The sequence below is a fragment of the Necator americanus genome, chromosome I, assembly GCF_031761385.1.
Source record: "Necator americanus strain Aroian chromosome I, whole genome shotgun sequence".
Lineage (NCBI taxonomy): Eukaryota > Metazoa > Nematoda > Chromadorea > Rhabditida > Ancylostomatidae > Necator > Necator americanus.
In genome coordinates, this window is record NC_087371.1 from 24999941 (window position 1) to 25026510 (window position 26570).

Genomic DNA, 26570 nt, shown 5'->3' on the forward strand with positions numbered 1-26570 from the left:
AATGCAACAGCATCCACTTTAACATCTATACCACTCTACAGAGTTGTCATTTTGCTGCATTCTTCAAAGATAGAAATAAGCGCGATCCCCTCAATGAAGTTGTCATTTGCTGGATGAACGTCAGAACACTGGCGTCCTTTTCGCATACTCTGCCAGCATACACCACTACAATATATAGCTTGGCTTCCACTATGTCCCCGAACATGCACTGAAAATGAAAAACCAGGGTAGCAAATAGCAAACTTTTCTACTACAAAGGATGTCTTTTTTTATATAGACATCAATTTAAAGGCAACATACCATGAATCTGACGTAGTGAGGGAAACCGCTGGAAAAGCTAGAGATGGGGTTGTAGAAGCTAGTTGTAAAAAAAAACGGCGTGAAAGACGGTTTTTCGCGACCACTTCAGCTGCGACGCGCCACCTTTGCACAAACGCCGCATCCAGCTGTGCAGTGGTCGAAAGTCAGTAAGTTCTCCTTGACTGCCTATTCAAAGGAAACCAATGAACAGATTGGCGAGGGGACCAGAACACTCTTCTGTGTATACGTTCTGGTCTCTTCAGCAACCTCGTAGGAACTAAAGCGGTCCCCACGCCGTTTTTTGAACGATTAGAGGAAGATGAGTGGAAGCATCCCTGATCCCGCAATCTATAGCTTTTCCAGCAGACCCTCACCGCGCCAGATTCGTGGTATGCTGCTTCTAACAGTGAAGACAGACAAACTTACGTGGTCTTTCTCAACATCATAGAAATACTTGCTTTTTGCAGGGTGGCGAAGATTCGACTCGATGAAATCGTAAATATGCCCTTGATACTTCTCGAACACATCGTTGTGGGATTGCGCCTGAAAAACTCTTGGTTAGGAGTACTAACAGTACACCTTTACAGTAAGACTACAGAAGATTTCTTAGTGCATTTCTTTGTGCAACGCAGAAAAAGAAATAGGATTTGGTTATTTGAAGTGCTGACTGAGAGTTTGAAGTACGCGTCCGTTCTTCACTAACACAGCCAGTAGGGGCTTGGATTCTAGCCCTCGAATGGGATATTGTTCTAACACTCATTTGAACATTCGAATAAGAAAGATTTAAACATCAAAATATCCGAACGAATCGAATAAATATGGAGCGTGCAAAACATTTGCTCATTTGCATATTCGAATTCTCGACGAAGTTGGAGTGTTCGGAAGTTCGTGTACTCGGAAAGCGATTATTATGTTATGACGTACTCCTGTATGTGGACAACAACTACGGATTAAAGATTAAACACATGCAACTTTCTGCTACGGGTGATTTTTTTCTATTAAATTTGCGATCCACGGAAGAATCATGCATGTATGATTCATGTAGCCATGCAAATCTACGAATCAACTTATCTGTAATATTTTTTGTATCTATTGATAACAAAGCCAAATCTCATCTTTATGGAGAAAGCTCATTCAGGGAAAATCTAAGAGAAAAGAATCTCGTCCCTACGACACCACTGAAATAAATGGTCTTTAGAGCTGATAATTTTTCGTCGAATTTTTTTTTGGGTCATTCTTGTTTTGAAGGATTTTATATTTTATATGCTGATTTCAGATGTAGTGCTCATTTCGATTGCACTACATCCGAAATCAGCATATAAAATATAAAATCTTTCAAAGCAAGGCTGACCCAAAAATTTCGAGCCTGGGATCTTTCCAGTGGTACGAGAAAGCCGGTGCCTAGTTCACAAAAGGTGCGAGTACTGTATACACAATTTCTCCCACGACTCCAGATTCAGAACGTCCTTAGCTCTCAAAAGCTAGTGATACGCATGACCAAAATAAGCACAGACTGAGGGCACGTAAATGATTTTATCGTGTCCTAATTCACCGCCAGCAACAATACACGGTAATTCTTTTTCAGAACACAAAAAAAAAACCGCGAGTTCGCTTCTTTTGTTTTTCGTTTTCTGTACGTTCATTCATTTTGCTGCATGTCAATAGATATGGCATTCGATTCTTGGTGTATCGAGATCTACCTATCTCGCTTACTTTGAAGTCTGAAAAACTTTTACGAAAGCACTTGTATTCTAGATTACCAGCGGCTACAAATTAGTCAATCAGTCTCAGAGATAAATAGGCCTTGAAGATATTTGAAGTTATAGTTGGATATTGGTGAAGTAAACATTATTTCGAACATTCTGGTACGGTATTTTGATGAACAGTGACGGATGCAACTCTTGTCTTCACCTTTTTCTGACCTACGCTTCAACAAAATGCTACAGCCGGCGGACTATGCTCGAGTATAATCGCTCCTCACACAATAACAACTTTCCACCTTTTTACGAGGTGTTTTAGAGAAAATGACAAAGGTTGGCGCCCCATTTACTTATTAAGCTTCTCCAACGTTGCTCACTACAGATTAAATATTTTGGTCAAAACGGTTACAATATCCATAATTAGGGCGCGTGAGGAGCACTACACATCAGGTACATAAGTGGCCTCCGATTCAGGTTCTTAAAGGCATCACCCCACGAATCTGAGGTGGTACGGATTTTAGGTGGAGTATTCGTACACGGGATCGTAGATTAAGGATGGTATTAAGGGGGGGGGGGGGGAGGTCGATTCCGTCCATTTCTTCCTCATTGCCGTAAAAAAGCTATTTTCTACAACGTCTTCGATTGGAGCGCGCCAGCCGCGTGCACACGCCGCATCTTCCGGGCCGTTTTTTACGCCAGTTAGCAAGAAATGGACGGAATCACCCACCTCTCCATAATCTACGACCCCGTATACGTACACTCCACCTGAAATCCGTACCACCTCAGATTTGTGTGGTGATGCTTTGAAGGTAACAAAAAAAAAATTGAGGCAGAGTACGCGATCACATTTTGAAACAAAAACATTGAGCACTTACCGATTTGTGTCCTTCAACAGGGGATGGCAGACGAAACACGGCTGGGCAAAGAGCAGCCACTCCTTTTCTAGGCTCCGTTGGTGGGCCAGGTGTGAAGCGACTTTCCAAACGATGGTAGCCAAATCCTATTATACTAAATCATATGATAAAAAAATTCCCTTGATTTTCACATGTTACATACCATAAAAGCTGTCAGTACACTTTTCCCTATCCATAACAATTGCCAAACAAATCGCATCCGTTTTTTTAACAAGTTGAGTTGCATTCGAAATGAAGTTATACCCGTTATCTATCGTGTGAACTATCTGAATCATGAATAAGTTAGGAAGTCTGTTTTCCAGGAAGGACAGGAAACAACTCACTTTTAAGTCATCCACACTACAAAAATTGGCAAGAACGTTTGTAAAATACAATGAAAATTTCGCCATGAGCAAGTTGTAGAACTGAATCAACCAACTGATGAGACGATTTTGTGGCAGTTTTTCATTCGACCTGTACATTTGCGACGAACAAAACAATGAGTTGAGAATGCGGAGAAGTTAAGCACACAACAGTAGTTAAGCACAGTCAAGCACATTACGCCCAAATTGTTACCAAAGAAAGACAAACCTAAAGAAGTAGAAAACAGATCTGTTCACACTATTTAAACAATGTGAATCGCGAATCCAAAGATCAAATCTCTCGCGTATTTCTTTCAGTTGTAGAAGACTTTCGAACATCTAAAGTTTAGATACTGTCAATTCAGAACTGATCAAACGATGTATTCAAACGCACCTTGCAATTTGATATCTGGATTTGTGCAGAAACAAGCAGTAAAAGAACATCAATTTCACCGGAAAGCAGCTGAGTCATCGAGAAAAGAATGGGGTGTTGACAAGATTTCAGCACTTCCGCTACTCTTATGCCCCGAGCATGTAGAGAATCCCAGAGAATTGTTCGATCATTTGCTGAAAAATGACCGGAAGCACTGGACGTACTTTGGTGGGGGTTATTTTGAAAACAAGACAAAAAAAAACTAAATCTATCTCCAACAGAAAATAGTTCTAGTTCAACGAACTGCCCCTTGATCACAAATTCTCGGAACCTTCCACAATTTTCGGATATGATCTCCTTCCCTCATGTGCGCATTTCCGAGACCTCCGGGATACATCACCACATAAATACAGCAATTTTCTATATGTACGTTTGATACGAATTTCTCCTTATCCACAAAAACCGTGTGAACAAGTTCCTCAAAAATTTACAACTGAGCAGATGCGCTAGTTGGCTAACAACCTTGCTCCACAGATCGAGACACAGTAATATCGACATAGTGGATAAGAGAAATGACTTGGAAAGTAGTGGTGAGCATTTGTTTTTCAAACTTATAAAGGCACAGCGAGATAAACTGTATTGTCAGAAGGTTGTATATCATTTAATGGAGAATCTTTCGCTGCACAGAATAGTAATGTTTAATTCTCTCTTCATTTTGTATTGATATATATTTATATTGATTTTATTGATTCGCTGAAGCAGCCCTTGAGATTTGAGTGTAGAGGTATCGAATGGAATAATAAACGGCCTGGAACATGCAGCGCATGCGCAAGGCTGGCACGCTCCAATCGAACTAGTTGTAGAAAGTAGCGCGCCGGAATGCTCACCCTTCTTCGATCCATAATCTACGACTACGTATAGCATAACCCACCTGAAATCCGCACTACTCCATATTCGTGGGATGATGTCTTTAAGAGGAACAAAAAAAAAGATATGAAGAAATGAAGAAAATTAAGAAACCTACATCGAAAAACTTATTAAACTATAAGAACACGTTCAGAAGGACGATAGAAACAGCACTGGAGAATATGTTAAAGAAATTGTTGGCCTTATTTCTGAACTGAAAAAAAATTCCCATAACTGAAAAAAAATTCCCTTAACTACCACAAGTGATTGACCGCTGTGTGATGTGTCTCTGACATCTAATCTCAATTTTTTGGAGCGCAAAAACAAACGGCATTCGTCCACAGACGGCGCCAATCTCAGCGTCACGTGTTTAAGGCCGTTGACCTATCTGCAGCTGACGATAAGTAAAGAGGATACCGGAGGTTTTCGTATTTCGTTTTCGTAGTGTACGTGGGCTTGTGATTTGTAATTATTTCTTCTACTGCTCTAACTAAGTAATTCCGATCCCTCTCACTATGAATTCTTCTTTTAATAGTTTACGGCAAGTGCGTAGTTCTCTGCATATCTTAAAGGCATCACCCCACAAATCTGAGATGGTACGGATTTCAGGTGGAGTATTCATATACGGTACCGTAGAAAATGGCGCAGAGATTAAGGAGAAGGGGGAGGTAAAAAACGGCCCGGAAGATACGGCTTCGAACATTCCAGCGCGCTATTTTCTACAAAGAGCTCAATTGGAGTGTGCCAGCTTTGCGCACGCGCTGCATCTTCCGGGCCGTTTTTTTTAACGGCAATTAGGAAGAAGTGGACGGAATCACCCAACTCTCAATAATCTACGATACCGTATACGAATACTCCACCTGAAATCCGTACCACCTCAGATTCGTGAGGTGATGCCTTTAATTTGTTCTGTCATATTACCTCCTCACCCAATTACTTCTCAATAACTTCATCTTACTAAGTTCCGCATATTTTCCAGGTTTTTTCCTGACTGCCGCTTGTCTAGGTTGTGGTGGTGAATCGTTTCAGGATCACGAAAGTTGGTGAACCCTCTTACTTAAGGTCCCCCGTCAGATTCCTCTTTTACTTTCCTCTCTCCTCTATTTTCCTCTAGTTCCAACGTGCTCCTTATGCCTTGGGCTAATTTGGCTGTCCGAACCCTGATGTATCGATAATTGGACCAATGATAAGCGCTCTGGATGGGGGAGTTGATGTCATAAGAGGATTCTTCACCTTCTGGAGTAGGAGTACTACATGTTCGACTTGTTATCCGCCACAAAAAAAGACAGCGCCACTTTCCTCTGACAATAAACTGGGTTCCGGTTTTTAGTAAAGTTTAATTTTTTTTGTTCGAAAGATTTTCTGACTCAGACAAAGTGTGTTCCATTTTTTTATCCTTCTTTTCTGGTACAATTGGTGTATGTGGATAAATAAATAAAGTAATCAACACACGCAACGATCTCCCCCCTCCTACATCAATGTATTCAATAAAATCGTTCAAAGTGGTTATCGCACTCATTCGCGTATAATGAAATATCGATCGGCAAGCTTTTACTTTGTCCGAAGCAAGACCAAAATAGATATAACCCGTAAGATGGATAAGCAAACTAATACTCATAATCTGTGCTCTTTCCCAAATTGCTTCTGTGCAAAGTTTGGCCCTATTCCTGTTGAAGAGGAGCAAGATGCGAGGTGAAGTGCGAGCGCACAAAGACAACAAAACTTCTTCCATGAAGTTATTATGTGAGCATTCGAAGGCAACGACTAGCAATGTAGAGGAAAGTTTACCTAGGCTTGCGATTGTTGTGTAAATGCTTATCATTTCCACTCGAGCCAGTACATACTGTCTACATTGCGCTAGCATGCGGTCGGCAGGATTCGCAGAACCTGCTCCATCATCAGAAAGCGTTACCGGCGAGCATGCGTGCATCAACTTTTCGCTAAAATAGCGAAGAAATTACAATTTATTAGCGTCAAGTAACAATGCAAATAAAAGGGTACCTAATCTGATAGTACTGATTCTTCAAAGCATTTTCTTTACGGAAGAATGCCTTAGGTTGGAGAAAGGACAGAAGATAGTAGTTTTTGTCACAATTCGCAATCTTGATAAATACCACGTAAACCACAGCAAGAATGTGAAATGAATATTCTAAGCTGAACTTACCGCGGCTAAACATGACAATAAAGTATCCCAGGACACATCCTTTTCGTCCATTACAGTAGATGGTTTCGACGTCGACTGAGTGTAGCGTTCTATAGTTCCTCGAGCTTTATCGAACTGAAATGTCATACCAAATGTTTTTACTACAAGTTGCACTTTGAATATTTGTAAATTGCATGTGTTATACATATGCTGTTCCTTTGGTTTAAGGTGGAAGCTTTTACGGTGCATAACTATCAACATTAAGACCTCCAAGGTATTCACTCACATAACGACACGATAGGATTATGGTAGGAGTAAACCACTGCCTTGTGAATAAATGGCGCATACGAGAGTCGTTGGATTAACCTAACTGCCCAGAAGTTACACACGTCCTACAATTTTTCCCTTCAAACTGTATCTTACCATAAACAATGTTGAAACTACGATGCAGATTCTAAACCAAAGTTTCGAATTTGATCTTATAGTAGGGGTGAGATAATGCGATAGCTACTCCAGCGGCGCCATGTCAAAATCGGTGACAAATATGACTTTCTTCTTTATTGTATTGAATTTCCACTGGATTACAACTTTCTTAAATTTAAAGAAAAAGGAGAAGATTTTTTATTTAATTATTTATGATCATGCGCGTCTGCACGTCTGGCACGTAAAACTAGGTACTTTTCAGTGTTTAATTTCAGCACGTTGTACACCTGTGAAAAAATGTAATGTAAAACCGAACGGCAGACAACGACATAAATCAACTCGGTAGAGCAGTAAATGCTTGAAGAATTCATCTTTTACAAGTGTCACTGTCGATTATGGAAGTAACTGATAGTATGGACATAACTGCTTATTTCAAAAAAGACAACTGCATTCTTTTGGCAATAAAACGACTTCAAAAAAGTGGCTAATAGAGAATGATATGTACATTTGTCAAGTAAAAGGTATAATATAGCTGTGAACCATTCAGGAGAAAAAAAAAACAGGAAAATGCTTGAATGGTAATAATATCAAAATGATGCGCAAGATGTTCAAGGGGAAATGGAGTGGTTTAAAAAGGGTAAAAGAATTTTCGATACATGGTTGGTAACAAGGAGGATATTACCTGGAACTTCTCGACTTCCCTCCCATACTGCTTAATTACTTCCTCGATATCTGCAACTCTGAACAAGGGTGCGCTAGACTGAAGAGCTGCAAAACGAAAGTTTTGGTTGCGTAAAAAAAGCAAACTGACGAAGAATATTAGGCAATGATTATTTTCAGTTGCGATGGTCAATATTCAATCCATCTAGAGGTATCAAGCAGAGTAAAACTTTTTTTTTGCAGAAACACAAACGCCAAGTTACTGTTGGGTAGAACGAGATGGGTGGAGCTGCATTTACGTAAATGGCTGCGTTTGTGGTGGCATAGTCGGGTCAAAACTACATGGAGCTCTGAAGAGTTGCATAAGCAACGCTCGAAGCGGGGCGGTAAATCTGGCTGCTAGGACTGACGTTGGACCCATAGGTGCGATGGGGAGAAGCCGGACCCTCCTCAGGTGAAGGGGGTTTAGCTGATCGGGTGCAGCTCAAGTGAAGGGGTCCTTTCGCAAACCGTCCAAAAGGGGGGTTGCTCAAGCAGCTCAAGTGAAGGGGGATTTGCCAAGGTTTGAAGTGAAGGGGTCCCTTCCCCAACGTCAAAAGTGGGGCGTCACATGGTTGGACCATCGCGAACAGCAACGAAAAGTGATGCTAGCAAGGGTTCCTTCTCGATCCTAACCGCTACGCTCCATCGCACCCTCGAGCTTGATCCGACTATACCATCGCTAGTTTCAGACGGCTGCGAAAGTAACACTGTACCACCTGAAATACCGTCTATGCACTTGCACCACAAGTCGATGTCGATTGTGATCGAACGAGATTGTGTACTAAGTACAACACTCCACTGTACAAAATCACAAATCAGGCTGACTCGGTTTTTGGAAGACTCGGAATGAAAATTCAAGCTCAGGCTTGGGCGACTTCTCAGCACTTTCATCAAATTCGAATTCCCAGTGGAAATACATGCACTTGCCACATATTATCAATGCAGAAGCGGAAAATCAGGAACATAAGATATTGTCGCTTCACAGACTTGTAAAACCTTGTGGAAATAAATACGCAAAGAACAGGTAGCACAAAAATCTCACTTGCTGTATCCAGTGAAGGTGAATCTTCCAGAGGGTCACTGAAAGTTGTACATGATGTCTCTAACGCTTCCGCTGCTTCAGCAGCTTCCTCGTCTTCTTCAGCGTTCATTGTTGGTGTCAATGAAGAAGATGCTGCAAGAGCACAATTCAGTAACGTCTTCTATTCAAAATGGATGTTAGCAACCAAACTTCTGAAGTTACGAGAAGATGCAAGACAATTGATAAGGAAAGCAAAAGACCAGATCATTTCTGAGACTCCACTACACTAAATAAGGGGCGTACAATCTACCATAATTAGTAGAACTGAATTTCCATAAATGTCGATAGTAGTGGTGTAGACAAGATGAATTAGACAGCCAACCTGCCACCGTAACCACACGTAGCCGTCTAGTAAATGTGCAATGTGTGTCCTGCTCACCCATGGAATTTCACGGCAAAATGGAAAATTACACACGCCCATATAATAATGGTATAAAACTGGCCGTTTATGATATCTGTAACTTATTCTCTGACGTATTTCGTTGTTTAATAACCCAAAGGTCCGTCTTTGTGGAACTCTCTTCTCGGCTCTTGTCATTAAAGGTATCACCCCTCGAGTCTGGGGTGGCGCGGATTTCAGGTGGAGAGTTACTGTACGGGGTCCTAGATTATGGAGAGGGGGGTGATTCCGTCCACTTCTTCCTAATTGCCGTTAAAAAAACGGCCCGGAAGATGCAGCACGTGCGCAAAGCTGGCACACTCCAAATGAGCTCTTTGTAGAAAATAGCGCGCCGGAACGCCCAAAGCCGCATCTCCCAGGCCGTTTTTTTTTTACAGCAATTAGAAAGAGATGGACGGGATCACCGATAATCTACGGTCCCGTATACGAATACTCCACCTGAAATCCGTACCACCTCAGGTTCGTGGGGTGATGCCTTCAAGGTCGCCCGCGCGGCTGTGAACTCTGCGTGCAGCCTAAGATAAAGTGCCATTATCGAATTCCATCCTTCCTTTCCTTATTTCCATCGCTACTATTTTTTGCTCGAAAGTGCCTTGAACTGTCCTGTCTGTCCTATCCTTTCTTTCTAAATTTTAAACTTTGCAAAATGTAGTGATCACTTATGTAAAATTCCAAAGCACTACCGCGACCAGCAGCTTCAAAATGAACCAACAGGGGAGCAAAAAGTCAAAGCTCCTAGCATTAGGGTGACCATTGTGACAGCAGACAGCAGTGAAGTGGAACTTCACTGGACGAGTTCTGCAACATTCCTTCCAGATATCCCATGTACACAGAGAAACGTTTTCATAGTAGCAAACTTTCATAGTCTCGTCAATTACAGAAATCTGTGATGGTAATGGAAGAGCATACAACTGTGGGAAAAGAGGTTTAGCTAAGCTTTACTGAAAAGGCGTAACGTTGACTTACTTTGTAGTACAATCCGGATCTAGAGGAAATTCCGCGTCTGTGACATCTCAAAACTCATTTCTTTGGAGACACCTCCTACTTGCGCAGTGTTGGGGACTTTCCCATTGCATCAAATCAACTCTCAATCTCTGACAAGGACCTTTCATAGATTTTGGGAAATAGATCTCTGGTCTTTGAACTCATGCGACTTCATGCCACTAGACATCTGTCTAGGACAACATGGAAGTATTCTACAGTTCTTTTATTCCCTACAAAAAGTTCTGAAGAGGACCTTTGGGTTATTAAACAACACAAATACGTCAGAGAGCAGTTAGAGACATCATAAACGCGCAATCTTATATCAAGGAAAGGAAGGCAAGGTTTTGCCGTCAAATTCCATGTGTGAGCAGTGTACACACTGCACATTTAATAGATGGCTACGTGTAATTACGTGCAGGCGGGTTGGCTGTCTAATTCATCTTGTGTTATCACCTCTGCACGGAGTGTCGATTGTTTACTTACAGAGATATAACAAACGATTACCACGAAACGCCAGAAATAGAAAATAATTGTTTTATTTGTGTAAAACAAATAAACACGAAATGCCAGAAATGGAAAATAATTGTTTTATTTGTGTAAAACAAATAAACACCTTTAGCCTCAATCTTTTGAGGCTCAGAAAGGTGAAATGAAATGATCTATCGATTCATACCACCATATTCTGTGAGACTTTATTTTGCTTAATTTCAGAGAATCCCTATAAATACTGTCAAAGCAATAAATGTGGCATGACCAAATACGAGAAGAGCGACAAAAAATGCCGTATAAATGGTGGTTTGAAAAATCTAGTCCAAGTTAACCAAATTAGAAAATTCATTAGAAAACGATAGATTTTATCCTGTTTTGGAGCCAAAAAGCATAACTGTGATGAACTGACTAAACGTTTAACAAAATTTCCGACTAATGCAACTGTCACGGAATAAGCATTACAAAACTCAAAATTTTGGAACGTTGTCAGGTTCCTGGAAGCATCCATCCTGGAAGCGAACTCTAGCACATAATTGCAATACAAACACGGCACCACAGTGATGTTGGCGATGGGTAGGTGGCTCAATGATCACAATAATCCTAAGACGTGCCTACTCGGCCTACTGACAGCCTCTTCCGTACGCACTTATTAGGGTGGTATCGGGTACCTAACAACTGTCCCCATTTTCTGCGGAGATTCTTGGGAGAGACTAGGTCGGTCTAGTCTCTCCCAAGAATCTCCGCAGAAACCGTGAATATCAGAGAACCTCGGATGCCAATGGTTTAATGACAGACTAACGAGCGAAGACATCTCCTCAAAAAGGAAGAATCAATAGATTCAATAGATTGAGAGATAATTCCAAACATGTATCTCAGGATCTATTGAGATGCTCCACAATCAGTAGTTAGAACTATAGCACTTTTAAGTCTGATAAACCAATCTCAGCACAACTTTTACAAGAAGATAACGGCCCAGAACTTCAAACAGAAACCCGGAGGGCGAAGCAGAGCGAGACGCCGGCTGTTCTCCAGACGGCTACCGTAACCTAGGCGTCAAATATACTGTGCATGCGGATATTCCCTATATACACAACTTTTACGACATCAGGTGTCAAACTCTCATTTTTAGAAGTTCGGAAAAAAATTGCAATTACGGATTTCCTATGTTGGTAGCTCTGTACTTTCGGACAACTAACAACCCGAATCGGACGTTCAGGTGCGGAGATGTGGTTTCATTTGCTTTGCATTTGCCAGATTTCACTATCTTAGTCACTCAAGCTACAAAGAAGTCAAAACTTTCCCTATGAACCTGGAGGACATCAGAGACTACTGAGAAGACGCACCTTTTACAAGGCTATTGTTGGTGATTTCAACGCGAAATTTGCTTCAAGAAGGACACGAGAAATTCTTTATTTTTTTGGGGGAGAAAGGACCATCCAAAACCTTCCATGAAAACGCGTAGTCTCAAAAGTTCTCCTGTCCTCACTGGACGAGGGAATTCCCCGGTGGGGGCACCACGCGTAGACTAAATCATCGTCAATAAAAGGTTTTCCTGGTGGATGTTACGTTTGTACCAAACTTTTATACAAGATCGAACCATCGTTTCCTTCGACGAAGATTTTCCTACACATAGAAGGGAGAGAAAGCCGCAAAGTTTACACAATGAAGTCCTAGCGCCATCATCAACTGGGACCTCTTCACTTTGTTAGAAGGGTTTTGGGAAGACATGGCACTGGACAACACCGAAGAGGAACATTATCGGGTCGCTGAACATGTTCACAACTGAATGAAGAATGCTGAGAATTTTAAAGCAACAAGAAGACCCCTGTAGTTGGAAACTCGTTAGCTAATATGTAAGCAAGGATCCGCCCTCACTAAAAAAAACTACGTTGAGCCCACGAGGGTGAGTCCAATGAGACGACCAAAGAAGACCTTATAGGCATCACCCCACGAATCTGAGGTGGTGCGGATTTCAGGTGGAGTGTTCGTATACGACATAGTAGATTATGGAGAGGGGGGTGATTCCGTACATTTCTTCCTAACTACCGGGTCTTCCGGGCGTAAAAAAGGGCCCGGAAGACGCACAGAGCTGGCGCGCTCCAATCGAACTCGGTGTAGGAAATAGCGCGCCGGGACGCCCGAAGATGTATCTTACAGGTCGTTTTTTTTACGGCAATTAGGAAGAAATGGACGGGATCACCTTTCTCTCCATAATCTACTATCCCGTATACGACTACTCCACCTGAAATCAGTACCCCCTCAGATTTGTGGGGTGATGCCTTTAACACAAGGAAGATATTTATATACGTCAAAAACTTTACGAAGTGTACAAAATCCTCATTTAAAATACTTCATGGTGTTTGGTGTACTCTTAACAATTTGAGAAAACATGAAATAAAAGACATTGTTAGACCTGTCATCTTCTAGCACTCATGTGCAGGATCGATTAAATTACTTGCGAATGTCCGGTAAAAACGACCTGAAGCTTGCTGCAGATGCGGCTGCACTCGCAACACCGCTATGGAGGTAGGTGTTTCGATCGAAATGGGATCCCAGCTAGATTCTCTCAGACTGCAGAAATGTTCACTGCAATTCGCTATGGTCTCACATCGATTCCAGCCGCTTTTGCCACCGCAGCGATTCGAGTGCAGCCGCTTACGCAACTGCACTGTGCTTCATGCCGTTGTAACCCTACTATGTATACCCTCGGGACACATTAAATGTCACTTCCAAATCATAAGCGTTCACTAGTAATTATGGGCGCAATGATGAGTCTTGTCAGGATCTAGAAACTTAGAAATTAAGTTCGGATAGTAGCACATGGCAACCATTTTTAATATAGTAGTGAATATAGTAATACATTTAAAATTAAAAATGTGAATACATTTTTAATAACGGAATGCTGCGGGTACGATGTCGGAACAAATTGGTTTATTTTTTATTACAAAAGTTCGTTGTTTGAACAGTTTGTGACAAACTTTCTTTCAATAGCAGATAGATAGCGAATTCATTAAGTAAAATAACTAGTAAGAAATATCATCGTATTTGCCAGAATTCTTGTTATATCGTAGTGCTTTTTTTACTGGAAAGAGTTCGCTGGTTGCCAGCTCGTCCGTCTCCAAATCGCTTGACTGAGAAATCTAAAAAAAGAGTTTTCCGCGGTAAACTGCTGAAAATATGTGCCAGTTGGAGTTGAGTAGCTGTGAGCACTGCCGTGCATGGTAGCCTTGATATTTTCCAACGTATTCAGCACAAACTTCGATTACTATTCAAAAATATAGGATCCACCGGAAAGTTCTGTCCGTTTCTGGAATGAAACAAAATACAAATTTTTCTTACTCTCAATAAAGTTTATTTAATAGTAAAATTCCCATTATTTTTAATGACCTGTTGCCAGCGTGAGGGCAATTTGTGTATCACATTTTTGAAAAATGTTTCATCTTTTGATGCGAAAAATTGAACCGGTGCTTGTTTGACATTTTCTTCATTTTCTTATTCTTTGCCATTCAAAAAAATTTTGCAAGGACAAAAACAAGTGATAGCCGGTGGTGCGGATTTCCAGCGTGTTCGATTTTTGACGGTTCCCAAGCGCATGTGGCCTGCATTATCATGATGCAGTACGACTTTTTTTGACAACTGCCTATTTTGGACTAATAATTATCTGATCCGTCGCTTTTCATTCGGTTTTAAAAGCTCATAATGTATTGGCCCTCGAATATTCCACCATATACATCATTCTCTTATTCAGAGTCAAATTTAGTTTAGGGGTGGAAGGGCTAGGTTTTCTAAGTTCACAATATGCCCTTTTCCTTAAAGGCATCACCCCACGAATCTGGATTGTACAGTTTTCAGGTGGAGTATTCGTATATGGGATAGTAGATTATGGAGAGGGTGATTCCGTCCATTTCTTCCTAATTGCCGTAGAAAACGGCCCGGCTTTAGGCGTTCCGGCGCGCTTTTTTCTACAAGAAGTTTGATTGGAGCGCGCCAGCCTTGTGCACGTGCTGCATCTTCCGAGCCGTTTTCTACGGCAATTAGAAAAAAATGGACGGAATCACCCCCCTCTCCATAATCTACTATCCCGTATAAGAATAATCAGAACCTGAAATCCGTGCCACCTCAGATTCGTGATGCCTTTAAAATGTTTTCGTAAGTAATCCACTTTTCTCCACCTCCACAGTTATCGTCCGGTTTAAAAAGGGCTCGATTTTGTTCCGAGAAAGCAGAGATGTGCGCATGACGACTCGATCATCCAAATTCTTTTGATTTATTTAATGTGGCACACAGCTTGAATATATCCACACCAATCCTGCCTTTCGAATATGGTCCGAAATGGTTTGCTGAGCTGAATTAAACGTTTGTGCTATCTCCGACAATGTTAGAAAGGACCTTGCTTCAGCATGATCTTAGCGATCGTCGTCAATCAAAGATGGTCGCCCAGAACGTGGCTGATCAGAACGGTCAAAATCACCTCTTTCAAAATTTCCAAACCACCTCCTGCATGTCCTATCGGACACGTTACCTTCACCAAACACTTTCAATAAATTTCTACATGCTTCTGTAGCATTTCTTATTCGTTGAAATTCATATAGAATACATTGGCGTAAATGAACTTCACCAGTAGCCGTGGGTACACTATCGCTTCACACTTAAGAATAACGTGAATCAACTGTGGTCTATGTAATTTGTTACGTCAGTATGTATGCATTAGGCGATAAAGATAGATTGCCGAACATGCGCCAAATAAACATGTGGGTACGTGTCGAAACTTGTTGTAACAGAAGCGGACACAACTTTCCGGTAGACCTAATACAATGTTACCTTTGTCTGCGATCTCCTGAGTGAGCTTGGATTTCTGAAGGATTCAGCAGATACATTGACCTCTTCGTGATCAATCACCTGACATTTATATTTGCAAATTTTATGGCTTTTTAGTACAACTTTTTAGGAACAGTTTTGATGTAGGGTTCCTTTCACTAACATTTGAGGGGAACGGTCAAGAGGTACTCGTATGATGTGCCACCGCGTATCCAAGAGGCTAATGATAGTCGTTAATTGCACCGCGCGTCTCCTTACACCGTAATCATCGCTGCAGTAGCCTGATTGCTAATCTTTGCTTTCGCCGCATCTGCTGCTCTTACGACGAGTTTTTTTCGCCGCCCCTGCAGCTCTTATGATGCACTTCTAGAATCGAATGAAAAGGAAAGTACCTAGCATTAGATGTTGTTTGAAACTCTACATGAAGTATGCTTGTAAGTTAATATGAAAGAAGGAAAGAATGAAAGAGGTTTGTACAAGTGATATGTCATTTAGAAATGCGAGTGAAAATGAAATTATCCTGTTTTGACTTAGGAAAAAAAAAACGTAGGTGGAAACCACTCATCCATCTCTGGAAATGCTAGAGATGTTTCAAAGAATGTCCCACTAATCGGTGTGATGCTATATTTTTTCACTTTTTTTCGCTTTTTAAGAATTTCTTTCCGTTTATCCAGCTGGGTAGAACTGGCATGCAACACCTAATAAAACGCGGAAAATGCCTCGCAGGCATACATTGTACCTAGAGGTATATCTCCAAGATACAAAGGTCTCTGTTCGCCACTAATACAACTAACTTGTCATATTGACTTTATACAGAGAATAGAAATAAAGTGACACGCCGTTGAAAGAAGTTTAAAGAACCATACAAAGTTTTATTGTATGAAATCGTACAAGCAAGTATTGAAATATTTGACATGCGGTCTATATAAACATATCTATGTAAAATTTTAAGAAGATAAAATGTAGAAATGAGTTCAAGGAATGCATACAAAGTAATAAACACATAATAAGCACATAACACATATTTGCTGTGCGTATAGCTGCTGCAGTTGAAAGTTGAACACGAATTCGTTGAATGGCATCGTGACAAACACATACTTATGCACTGCGAGTTTATATAGATGAGTTAGATCGTGAAATGTGTGAAAGTATGGGATGGGTGAAAATATATGCATGTTATACTTTTCCCTACAGCATCTGTTTGAGATAATATTTACTTGTGTGAAGGTACATTTGATAGAAGAACCTACTTTTTCTCTTTTATTTCCTATAATATGCGCTTACTTTACTATATCCGTACATCAGAGTTTGTTGCGTCAATTCGTTTTTCATTCCCTTCCCTTCAAGATTCGCAGTATTCACCGTTTCGTCGCGGCGCGAACGTCGCGCGCAGCGTTGATTGGAGAGCAATAAGGAGGCGGGGTGTACTTGATCTCAGGCATTTGTGAAGGATGTCTAACTGGTGGAGCGGAAGAGGTAATTACGAGGAGGCGCGGCGCTGAAGAGAGGACAGGAGCGGTCAGCCGGTTTTCACGGGTATCCCTTGTCCCGCACCCACTTATGATCTGGGACGTAGTTCCCAAGAATGACATCGAAGGTGTGGAACACCTACTACGATGAGGAGCTTTTTCTCAATGAACACATGCTTCACATCTAATCGACTGGACAAATGAAGCCACGTAAAGTGGATAGCTGGAGAAAATTGAGGGCTCTTATTCCTAACATTGTATGGAACAGTTTATGTTTTCGCTGTGATGGTGTTTTCATTGATTCGGAAACTACGTTTCAAATCTTATACACTACTACGAGAATACGACAAATTTCAAATTTAGAGGACATAATTAGTTAGAATATGCAGAATCTTACCTTGCGATTGCCAGGCATTTCGTACCTCGTCGAATCCTGAACATTGAAAGCAAATGTAGCGAACCGAAATGTAACAATTGTACCACAGTGCGTTTCCAAGAGCACTTATTGGAAGTGAACAAAAAATCCTTCGTTCGGGAACGTGATGGGCTAGTTCCCTTATTGACAGCTCAAATTTAGTTATCAGTGAACTCTGCTTGTTTGCTCAGGGATGGGCATTGCGTGCTCAGTCGCCAAAGATGTGAATTCTAGAAATGAAGAGTAAACCATTCCGGTCACTGGAAAATGCTACATTGAGGTCTTTGATTTAGCCTTTATGCGTTCATTAAGTTCGCATCACCTCACTCTTGATAATGTTTATGTCAATTCAGTAAAAACCCTCCACTCCAATCAGTTACAGGCCGTCAGTCGTCTAGCTGAATTGATATCCTCGGTGATTATTAGGGTATTTTGATGCTAGATCTTTCACATTTCTGAAGGTTTAAGGGGTGAAAACGACCTCGTTACCCATCCAGTTTAAGTTGTTGAAAAAGCGTTTGTTTCAACGAGAAATTCTTCTACTTCTTTTGCATGCATAACATTTGTACAGAAAGGATTTTGTCCTACTTCGCTTCAGCTGAGAAGCGCTATTCTGCGCCTGAGTATCGGGTGTTCTTGTTAGTTTCGTTACATAATTCGATATGCAACGAATTTGGTCTAATATATAATACGTAGACATTTGTATAATCTTTGGCGTCGAATCTCTACCGTACCTAAATATCGGTGTGACATGAGCGAAGTAAAGAGGCAGTGCATCAGCCGACCACAGTGAAGCCGGTCAAGATGACTTACTTGACTTAATCGGCGATTGATGTCTTCGCCTGACGGGATTACCCGCACCTCCGCCGAGGTGTGCTGTCCTTGAGCATAGTTCTGCCTAACGTTCTCCATCTTCTGCGAGAACGTCAATCCATTCGTCGTTATACTATATCCTGCGAAACCTTACGTTTCGCTTGAACTGCCTATCCACGCCGAGTGTCCTCAGGTCCTTTATCACCAACTCAGTCCAGAACTCCTGTTTTCAGCCAGCTGGCCTCTTTCAGCTTGAATCCGACAAGCTATTCAAAACTCGTTGAACGAGGCAATCTGTTGGTCTCCTTAATAAATGACCAGAAAAGCGAAGACTTTCTTTTTTTTTTTTTTTTTTGGTTCTCGTGATGGGCAAATTGCGGATAGGCGGACTCGCAGCTTGACTTCGTCGGTGATGGAGGTCGACCACATGTATTTCGTTAAGGAGCTAAGCGCAGAAATGACTTTAATGCATCTTAGCTGCATATCTTTCTCGTAGCTACCGTTCTTCTTCAGCAGACAGCTCAGGTAACAAAACTCATCGACGAGTTTGATCATTTGTCTATCCACCCTGATTCCCAGTCTAGGTTTGGAAGAGATCCACATCTGCTTGCACATATCAGGGAGTAGAGGTCGGCCATAGTCTGCAGGTAGCTTCGATACAACGTTGACAACGTGATGAAGTTTCGTAGTGCTTTCCGCGAACATGACAACATCGTCGTCTACTTGGGATCGTTCAAGGAGCATCCTGTGCTACAACGATGTTGGCATGACACCGGTCGACAATTTTATACATGATTTCATCAAAAGAAATCTTGGACAAGAAGGGTTCTGCAACTGCCCTTTATCTTACTCCAGTTACCACCTCAAACGGTGTTGTACATCTGGCTGGTGTTCGAACTGCAGCAATTGTTCGTTGATTCAGCAAGCGAAAGAACTTCCCTGGTACTCCATGAGCGCGGGGAACGTTAAGAAGGCGGCCTCGATGAGGAGAGTCGAAAGCGATTTCAATGTCCAGAAACGCTAATTGCGTTGGCTTGGAATACCGCTGCCAGGTTTTGATCACTATCCTAACGATGAACACCTGGTCAGTCGTAGATCGGCCAGGACGAAAACCAGTTTGCTCGCCGCGCGTTGTTTCCTCGCGATTTTGTTTAATAAACCGGTTCGAGATGGTCCGCTCCGAAACCATTGGCGGAGTTTCGACCTGCACATTACACGCAGAAGTGAAAATCCTCGGTAATCCCTTGATTCCGCAATAGCATCTGGTGAAGAGGAATTATGATAGCGTGTCCCAACGAGTCATTCTTTCGTCAATCCCTATATGCTTGAGATGGTCTTCGTCATTTCAGGAATTCCAGAACGAGAAGGAGATTTCAGCATTTCTGGGCCAATTCCATCGTTTCCGCCAGATTTTCCATCTTTCGTTATTGTATACAGACCAGAACCTACAACTCCATCGATGATTCTTCGCTGACGCTAGGACGAAAGCCAGCTTGCTCGTTGCGCGTTTTTACTGCGCGATGCTTAATAAGTCGGTCCAGGATAATCCGCTCCAAAACATTGTACATAACACAGAACAAAAGGATTCTTCGATAATTCGTAGGGTCCGTGAAGGATAACTTCTTGTGTAAGGGTATTGTGATAGCGTGTCTCCACGAGTCCAGGTGTCCTTTCGTCTATCCATATTGAGGGGGTGATCTTTGTCATCGCACGAATCCCAGAGAGAGGAAGATATTCTAGCATTTCTGCGCTAATTTCGTGTCCTCCACCAGATTTGCCTTTTCCCATCTTTTAGGTACAGACCAGAATCTCCAACTCGGTCGGTGGTCCCTCATTAACCGCATATGTCAGTTTACGAACGTGCTCGAGTTCAGAAGCTGACTGCGCTTTCCCGGTTCAGCAAGGAGTGTCTTGAAGTGATATCTCCGAAATGAAAGCGTTGCCTCCCCGACAGTCACTCCATTAGCAGTGTTGAGGACTGGAACATCTTTTCATCTTGCCGCTATACTGCGTTAGTAAAGCTTAGGATTAACGCGGGTTTTTGTCCTCTCGTTCCTTCTGAAACTGCTTCGCTCTTAACGTCCATTCGTTTGCGCGGTCGTTTTGCAGTTAACGACGCAACTTCCTTCTCAGACTAGCTATTCCTGGTAGAAATCACCAGTGTTACGGGACCAAATACAGAATTGTAGTTTCATTAGATGCAAAGTCAAACTTCTTCCGCTGCACTTGAATCAGAAGTATTTCCTTTGCAGCGTCCTGGCTTCATTTTATGAAGGAATACGTATCGCAATGCTTTTTCCTGGTCCGCACTCTAACATGAACAGACACACGTTAGCGGAATTTTGACCTGCATTCTTCGTTTCTCAGACCTGCTATGTCGACTTTCGGTTGAGAAGGTTCCTCTTGTGGTCCCATCTCCGCATTTGCATCACCTCGTTCTTCTTTGCATCCTGCAATGACCACCTGCTGGCTGGATGTCTTAGACATCAACACATTGAGCTCATCATAGAGGGAGTCCTTATTGTTTTCTTCCGCGGTTTAAGTGCGTGGGGACTTACGATACAAAGCTTACGTCCTCTGCGTCCTCCCAGAGATGTACAAAAGAACATTTAGACGAGTTGAGTGAAGTTCCTCCACCAGATTGTTGTAATCGTTCCTCACAGCTATCCCGCAGCCAAATACTTTTTTTCATCACCATCACCGCAGCTTATACATTCTCAGTACGTAAACTCGAACGCCTGACTACGTTTAGTTAAAGCAGGGTTACTACGAGCAGGTAGCCAAGTAGACTTGTATACGCGAAAAATTCCCCCTTCCACTGTTATTGGGGCCAGGAGTCCCACTCCTGATAAGAACCTGCTAAAAACAGATATTATATATTAACGTGGTTATTTTTTCATGTGTGAGCATGTGTATGTAGCGTAACCTAACGTAGTGTTTGTAACGAAAATTCAAAAGGTAGTGAGACGGGTGCAACGGAGCCCTATTGATTTCTGGTGCCGGCACCAGAAACCATTACGATGGAATGAAAGCGGTCCTACAGAGTTGGTGCCGCCACAACCACTAAAATAACGTGAGATGGATCGAGGACGTTGTATTGGTGGGTCTAAAGCAAAAGGCAGTGTGCAACAATTCCATGCGAATTTGTTAGAGTCTGAGTCTGAAAAAATGAGGTGTTGTGAATCCTTTGACGTGACATTTTTATACGTAGTACTCCATCCTAATGTACAAATCCGCATGCCCACTGCTTCATACGCTCATGTTTGCATGCTGTGGCAAACATGTTTTACAATCACGTTTGCCAAATCCGTTCTTCAGAAAAAAAACATAGAGAAAATATATGCAGGCCATGCGGACAACTGCTTAAATAGTAGATAGCAGGTTACGTGTTACGCCGTAGGGCCCTTATCTTTGTCTGTATGATTACGTTCAAATTTTCATTTTTACACTTCAATCTACGTTACTGTTGAACTACAGGATACTAATACTTCGAATAACTCTTTAAATATACTGCAGACACTTTTAGTAGGAAGATGACGTAATGTTTCATTAGTGCTGTTTTTGATGAAAAAAAGCAAAAAGACGACATTGTTAGAAAATTAAATAGTCACTGATAACTGAAAGCAAGCGAAGCAAGCAGCAGAGAAAGTTTGATGTCCAACGTTAGCGTTAGATTAGTACACACATAAGTAAGGTAACTAATAACTTACTGTTCTCTTTGCAGGAGAGAGGACAGGAATTGCATCTCTCAGCGCTACTCTCTCTTCGGATCGTAATTTATGCGAAAACACCGGTGTTGAACTGCAAATATCCATATCCAAAGCAAGTATGAGATAGAGAAGCTTACTCCTATCATATGTATAACAATTTCTTGTAGACAAAGATGCATGTACCTTCTTGGTCTATCCGCGCTCCGACTTTTATCCACACTGAAATTTTTTTTAATTTTATGAAAATAAGTCGATATAGGAAGGATCTTCTTAGATTATTACTCACACAAGAGACTACTTGATTAATTTACTTTGCAAGGCACTAACACATTTTCGACGACCCACTGGTGTCAACTGCGTTAAGAGGTTGCATTTGAAATAATATGTAGTTGTATGTGAAAAGTGAACTATCACGTGAACTCTATCAAGCAGTCGTGTCAAGAATATTGCGATATCTGCATGCGTCGTTTGCTGCATTGCAGGAAACACGCATCCGGAATCCCCCATCATCAGTAACGACAATTACACCATCTATTGCGACGGTGCTGATGAAAGAAAGGTGGGAGGCTGCGCAATAGCTGTGAGGAACGACTATAATAGCCTCGTAGAGGAATTTGAATTAATGTCGTCTTGATGCCTCTTTCCATGATTTGCGGGATCGCAGAAGAATCAAACTCTGGATCGTAAGCGCTCACATACTTACGGAAACCGCTGAGGACTACAATAAGGATGCATTTTGTGATGAACTTAATACGTTGATTTCCAAGACACCAAGCCAGCAGGCGAGAAAAGGTGGGATTGATGTGAATGTAAAAAATGTAGATGTAAGTGTAAATGTAAGTATGAACAACAATTCGATGTGTTTAGAAAATGGTTCTATCCCACGGAGCAAACATCGGACAACGGAACTCGTCTGATGAACCTTTGGAAGCAGACGAACCTCATCTAGGAGGAATCATCGAGGCCATCAGCTCATATGGCAGGAGTCAGCTCTTTTGTCGCTTGAAGAGCAGCGAAACGCGGAAGATGCCGACTCTTAAGCTGAGGCTCGAGTACGTCCTTTATCAGATATCTGAACACCTAGAGCAGAGGGACGTCGCATTCGATTCCGACCATCGCTCAGTCCTTCTCAGTTCTGTGGTACTGTTCCAGAAAAGGAACCGTGGACTCAGCATCAGCCAAAACTCGACTTGGTAGAACTGAAAAAAACGAGGAATACGAAAAAAAGTTCCGCCAAAAAGTGTCGATCAATACCGGATTACGGACCAAGAAGAGAGTGGATTGCTTCACCAGCTGCATTCCGCACACTGCAAAGAAAACACTCCCGGTTTTAACACCGAAGAAGGAGCTCGCCTTTGCATCTACTGAGAAAAGAACCACGTACGATTGTGTACATGTAGCTCGCGCTACTGGTGACTTCCAAGAGAAGCGTCTGAGAAGGAGATTACGTCGCCAACTGCAAAACGACCGCGAAAACGAGTGGACATCAAGAGCAAAGAAGTTTGAAGTTTAGAAGTTTCAAGTTTCAAGTTTTGGAAGTTTAAGAAGTGCTTTGTAGCTCAATTGGTAAGAAGTTGTGACTGTATGGTCGGTTTGTATTGTAGTGTCGTTGGTTCGAATCCGCCGTAAAGTCAGCCAAGTCTTTTATTCTTCCGATAAGATAGATAAGATAAGAGATAAGATAAATAGTATGTCTGGGGGATAAGAACACTGGACTGATACATCGGTTATCTCCTCCTCAAGTCATTGTACAGGCTACACGTGTTCATAATCTTCAACCAATTCTCAAGTAAAACGAACATGTTGGCGTACCCCAAGCGGATTCATTAACGACAAAGTGTTCTTTTATCGTGAAGTGGGCGGGTGTAGTGTAGCGGTTAGAAGTTCTGCTTCCTGGACGATCGATCGGAGGTTCGAGTCCGGCTTAGTGCTCACCAAGCCTTTCATCTTTCGGGGGTCGATAAATTGGCACCAGACTTGTCTGGGAGGATAAAAACACTGACTTCATACATCGGCTAGCCACAGCAAGCCACTGTATAAGTCAGATACACGTTCGTAAACCTCAAACGATTCCGAATGGAAGTGAACGTGGGGCGCATTCCAAGCGGATTGATTAACGCCAGAAACTTTAACTTTAACTTTTATCATTGCTGCGTGTAATGTACAAGGTTTTGGAGGGGATCATCCTGGATCGACGAGTCCGACATCGCGAAGAAACCACCCGTGACGAGCAAGCCGGCGCTCCCCCTGGTCGATCGACAACTGATCAGGCGTTTATTGCGAGGAGAGTGAATGAAACTACTCTACATAACTGACCTGTGGGGACACGCTATCATAATTCATCCTGGTTCGGCTAATCAGACTTCGCAAAAAAAACCACACGAAAAAGCCATGATGAACAACTCGGCCTTCGTCCTTGTCGATCTACTATTAACCAGGTCTTCATTGTTAGGAGAGTGATTAGAAAGTGGCAGCGATGAGTTCTGTTAATCGGGCTATATGCCGAAAAACAAAAGAGATGTTCACGAAAGATGCGCTAACGCCGATCCAGCATTTAACTCGGTGACCAAGTACCAGTGGTCGACCCTCATCGCCAAGGAAGTCAAGCTTTGAGTCTACCTTTCCGCAATTCCTCCTATCATGATCGTAAAAGAAAGTTCTGGACGGAGGTGGTAAAGGGAGATCTGAGGACATCTGGCTTTGACAGGTAGTTCAGTCCAGGCATAGAGTTCCGCCGTTCATGGAACTGCGAGGATGGATAGATTCTATGCAAGCGAGCGAAAAAGATGGGTTTGGATATGCTTGAGGACGACAAGATGCGAATAGCCGGGTTAGGGCATAACACACGTCCGCCGATATAGTCAAATAAGTAATATAGTTATATAAATGTGTCGAAACGATCTAAAGCCTGGTGCAGTTGCGCGTGACGCAACGCATTGGAGCTGACGGTTGAGATCAAGGTGGGGCTATCGCTACAGGTTCCACTCTCACTGCACAGAGTGGAGCTAGTTAGCCCTACTTTCTCAACTTCGGTGTATACTACGATGTTGACAAAAGAGAAATTTCGGGATGCAGGGGTAGTAACAGTTGCTCAGATTCGGAACCTCGAACCACTGATCTTTGACCCGTTCAGGAAATTAATGGGACTCTCTTTCACTGAGGAAGTGAATTTCTAGTCGTAACTGTAATTAGTCAGCTTCCTCTGCCAGTCGTGGTGGGCCAAAATACAAGATTCTGCAAATTATTTTCGTGTTCAGCTGTCAAATCCAGAATACAATGTTCTTTTCAGCTAATAGGTAAAATATGGGTAATAAAATATCGTCTACGTAATTTTTTTAAACAATAGGGAGGGATCAGAAGGAAGAGAGAGGGAGAGAGAGGAGAGAAAAGAAAAAAGGAGTGTCTTAAGGAGACACCTGACAACCCTAAAATGAATTTTTCCTTGTTCACCAGCTATAACCTCTCCATACACCCTAGCTAGAAAAATCTACGTAAAGACTGGTTTCCTCAAGGGTCCCAGGCGCATCTTTGTTTTTAATTTTGCTTCCTTCTTTTGTGGAAAATTGCAACATTTCCATAAAGTGCATAAAATTCATACTTGCTCTTCGAAACCGGTTCAGAAGTATTCATCTTTGTTGTGAAAGTTCGAACCTGTTGGGGACTCTCCTTCGCGAGAATGTCTGCAAAATAGTTTTCAAGGTTATACAGCCTCTGCCACAGCAATTTGGAACAGTATGGGAGAAATCCTCTGAAATTGTTTTGAGGAGCTTCTCTTCACATTAATTTCATATGTTTGGTGCATTTTACACCACAGACATAAACAAAACGTTGCACTGCGAGAAGCACTTTTTTGAGACTGGGCTCAAGCCAGAGAAGGAAAACACTCTCTGTCCTAACGAGCTTCATCGGTGCATTTCTGAGCACGAAAACTGTTTTATCGCGAAAATTGATTCTCGTTATTCAAGAACAAGAAAACAAAAAATAAGAAATAAAATGAAATAAAACAAAACAATAAAATTAAATAAATAACAAAACGAATCTAGTCGAAAATTTATTCCGGGGTCCAAAACAGCACTGTTGGTTGTAGTTAGCAGTTGTATTATGAAACTATCATTTTCCCCCAACGATTGCCAGGTGCAAATTGAGCATCCCATATTGAAATTATTTTTGTAAATATAGTAGATGAAAACCTTGAGCGATGGTGCATAGGAACGCTATGGTATACTCGGATCTGCTCATGAGGACGGTTGTGTCAATTCATGTTAGGGGATGTACGCAGAGTTAAGATATAGTCGGACCAAAAGAACTCGAAGCTCGTTGCAACTGTCTATGAGGCTACTTTCAAAGCAAAGTGGTGAAGCGGGATGTAGGGATAGGGAGAGGCCATTGTTAGCTTGTCTTGAAATATGGCGATACTTGAAGCTAGCAAGGGTCTTACCTCCATCCTCGCTCCGCCGTGCCGCCCATGGCCAGCTACTTTCTTCAGAAATTAGATAGAAGCATACGAACAGTTGCTTAAATGATAGCAAATGAAGTTTACGCTATCTCTCTTAGAAGCTCATCTTTATCACCATGACGACGACGTCCAT

At 42.0% G+C, this 26570-nt stretch overlaps 1 protein-coding gene across 3 annotated transcripts; it reads right to left on the reverse strand.

Moving 5' to 3' along the window:
• Window positions 1-46: 46 nt before the first annotated feature.
• RB195_006784 (uncharacterized protein) lies at window positions 47-26570 on the reverse strand (the record flags this gene model as incomplete). Of its 3 annotated transcripts, XM_064180066.1 has the most annotated exons (20): window positions 47-208; window positions 727-843; window positions 2876-3000; window positions 3057-3180; window positions 3238-3367; window positions 3485-3594; window positions 3650-3822; window positions 6323-6474; window positions 6536-6636; window positions 6699-6812; window positions 7783-7868; window positions 8845-8976; window positions 10250-10268; window positions 13840-13896; window positions 15578-15655; window positions 17441-17476; window positions 21982-22072; window positions 22165-22200; window positions 25580-25729; window positions 26420-26448. In XM_064180066.1, 20 exons carry the CDS (start codon window positions 26446-26448, stop codon window positions 47-49), a joined length of 2022 nt encoding a protein of 673 aa, XP_064036967.1. The 3 variants fall into 3 exon arrangements, with proteins under 3 accessions (XP_064036967.1, XP_013290742.2, XP_064036968.1); XM_013435288.2 differs by lacking the exons at window positions 10250-10268; window positions 13840-13896; window positions 15578-15655; ... (3 more) ...; window positions 25580-25729; window positions 26420-26448 and adding an exon at window positions 9206-9266; XM_064180065.1 differs by lacking the exons at window positions 47-208; window positions 727-843; window positions 2876-3000; ... (8 more) ...; window positions 8845-8976; window positions 10250-10268 and adding an exon at window positions 26553-26570 and having other exon boundaries at window positions 13780-13896; window positions 25580-25661; window positions 26420-26495.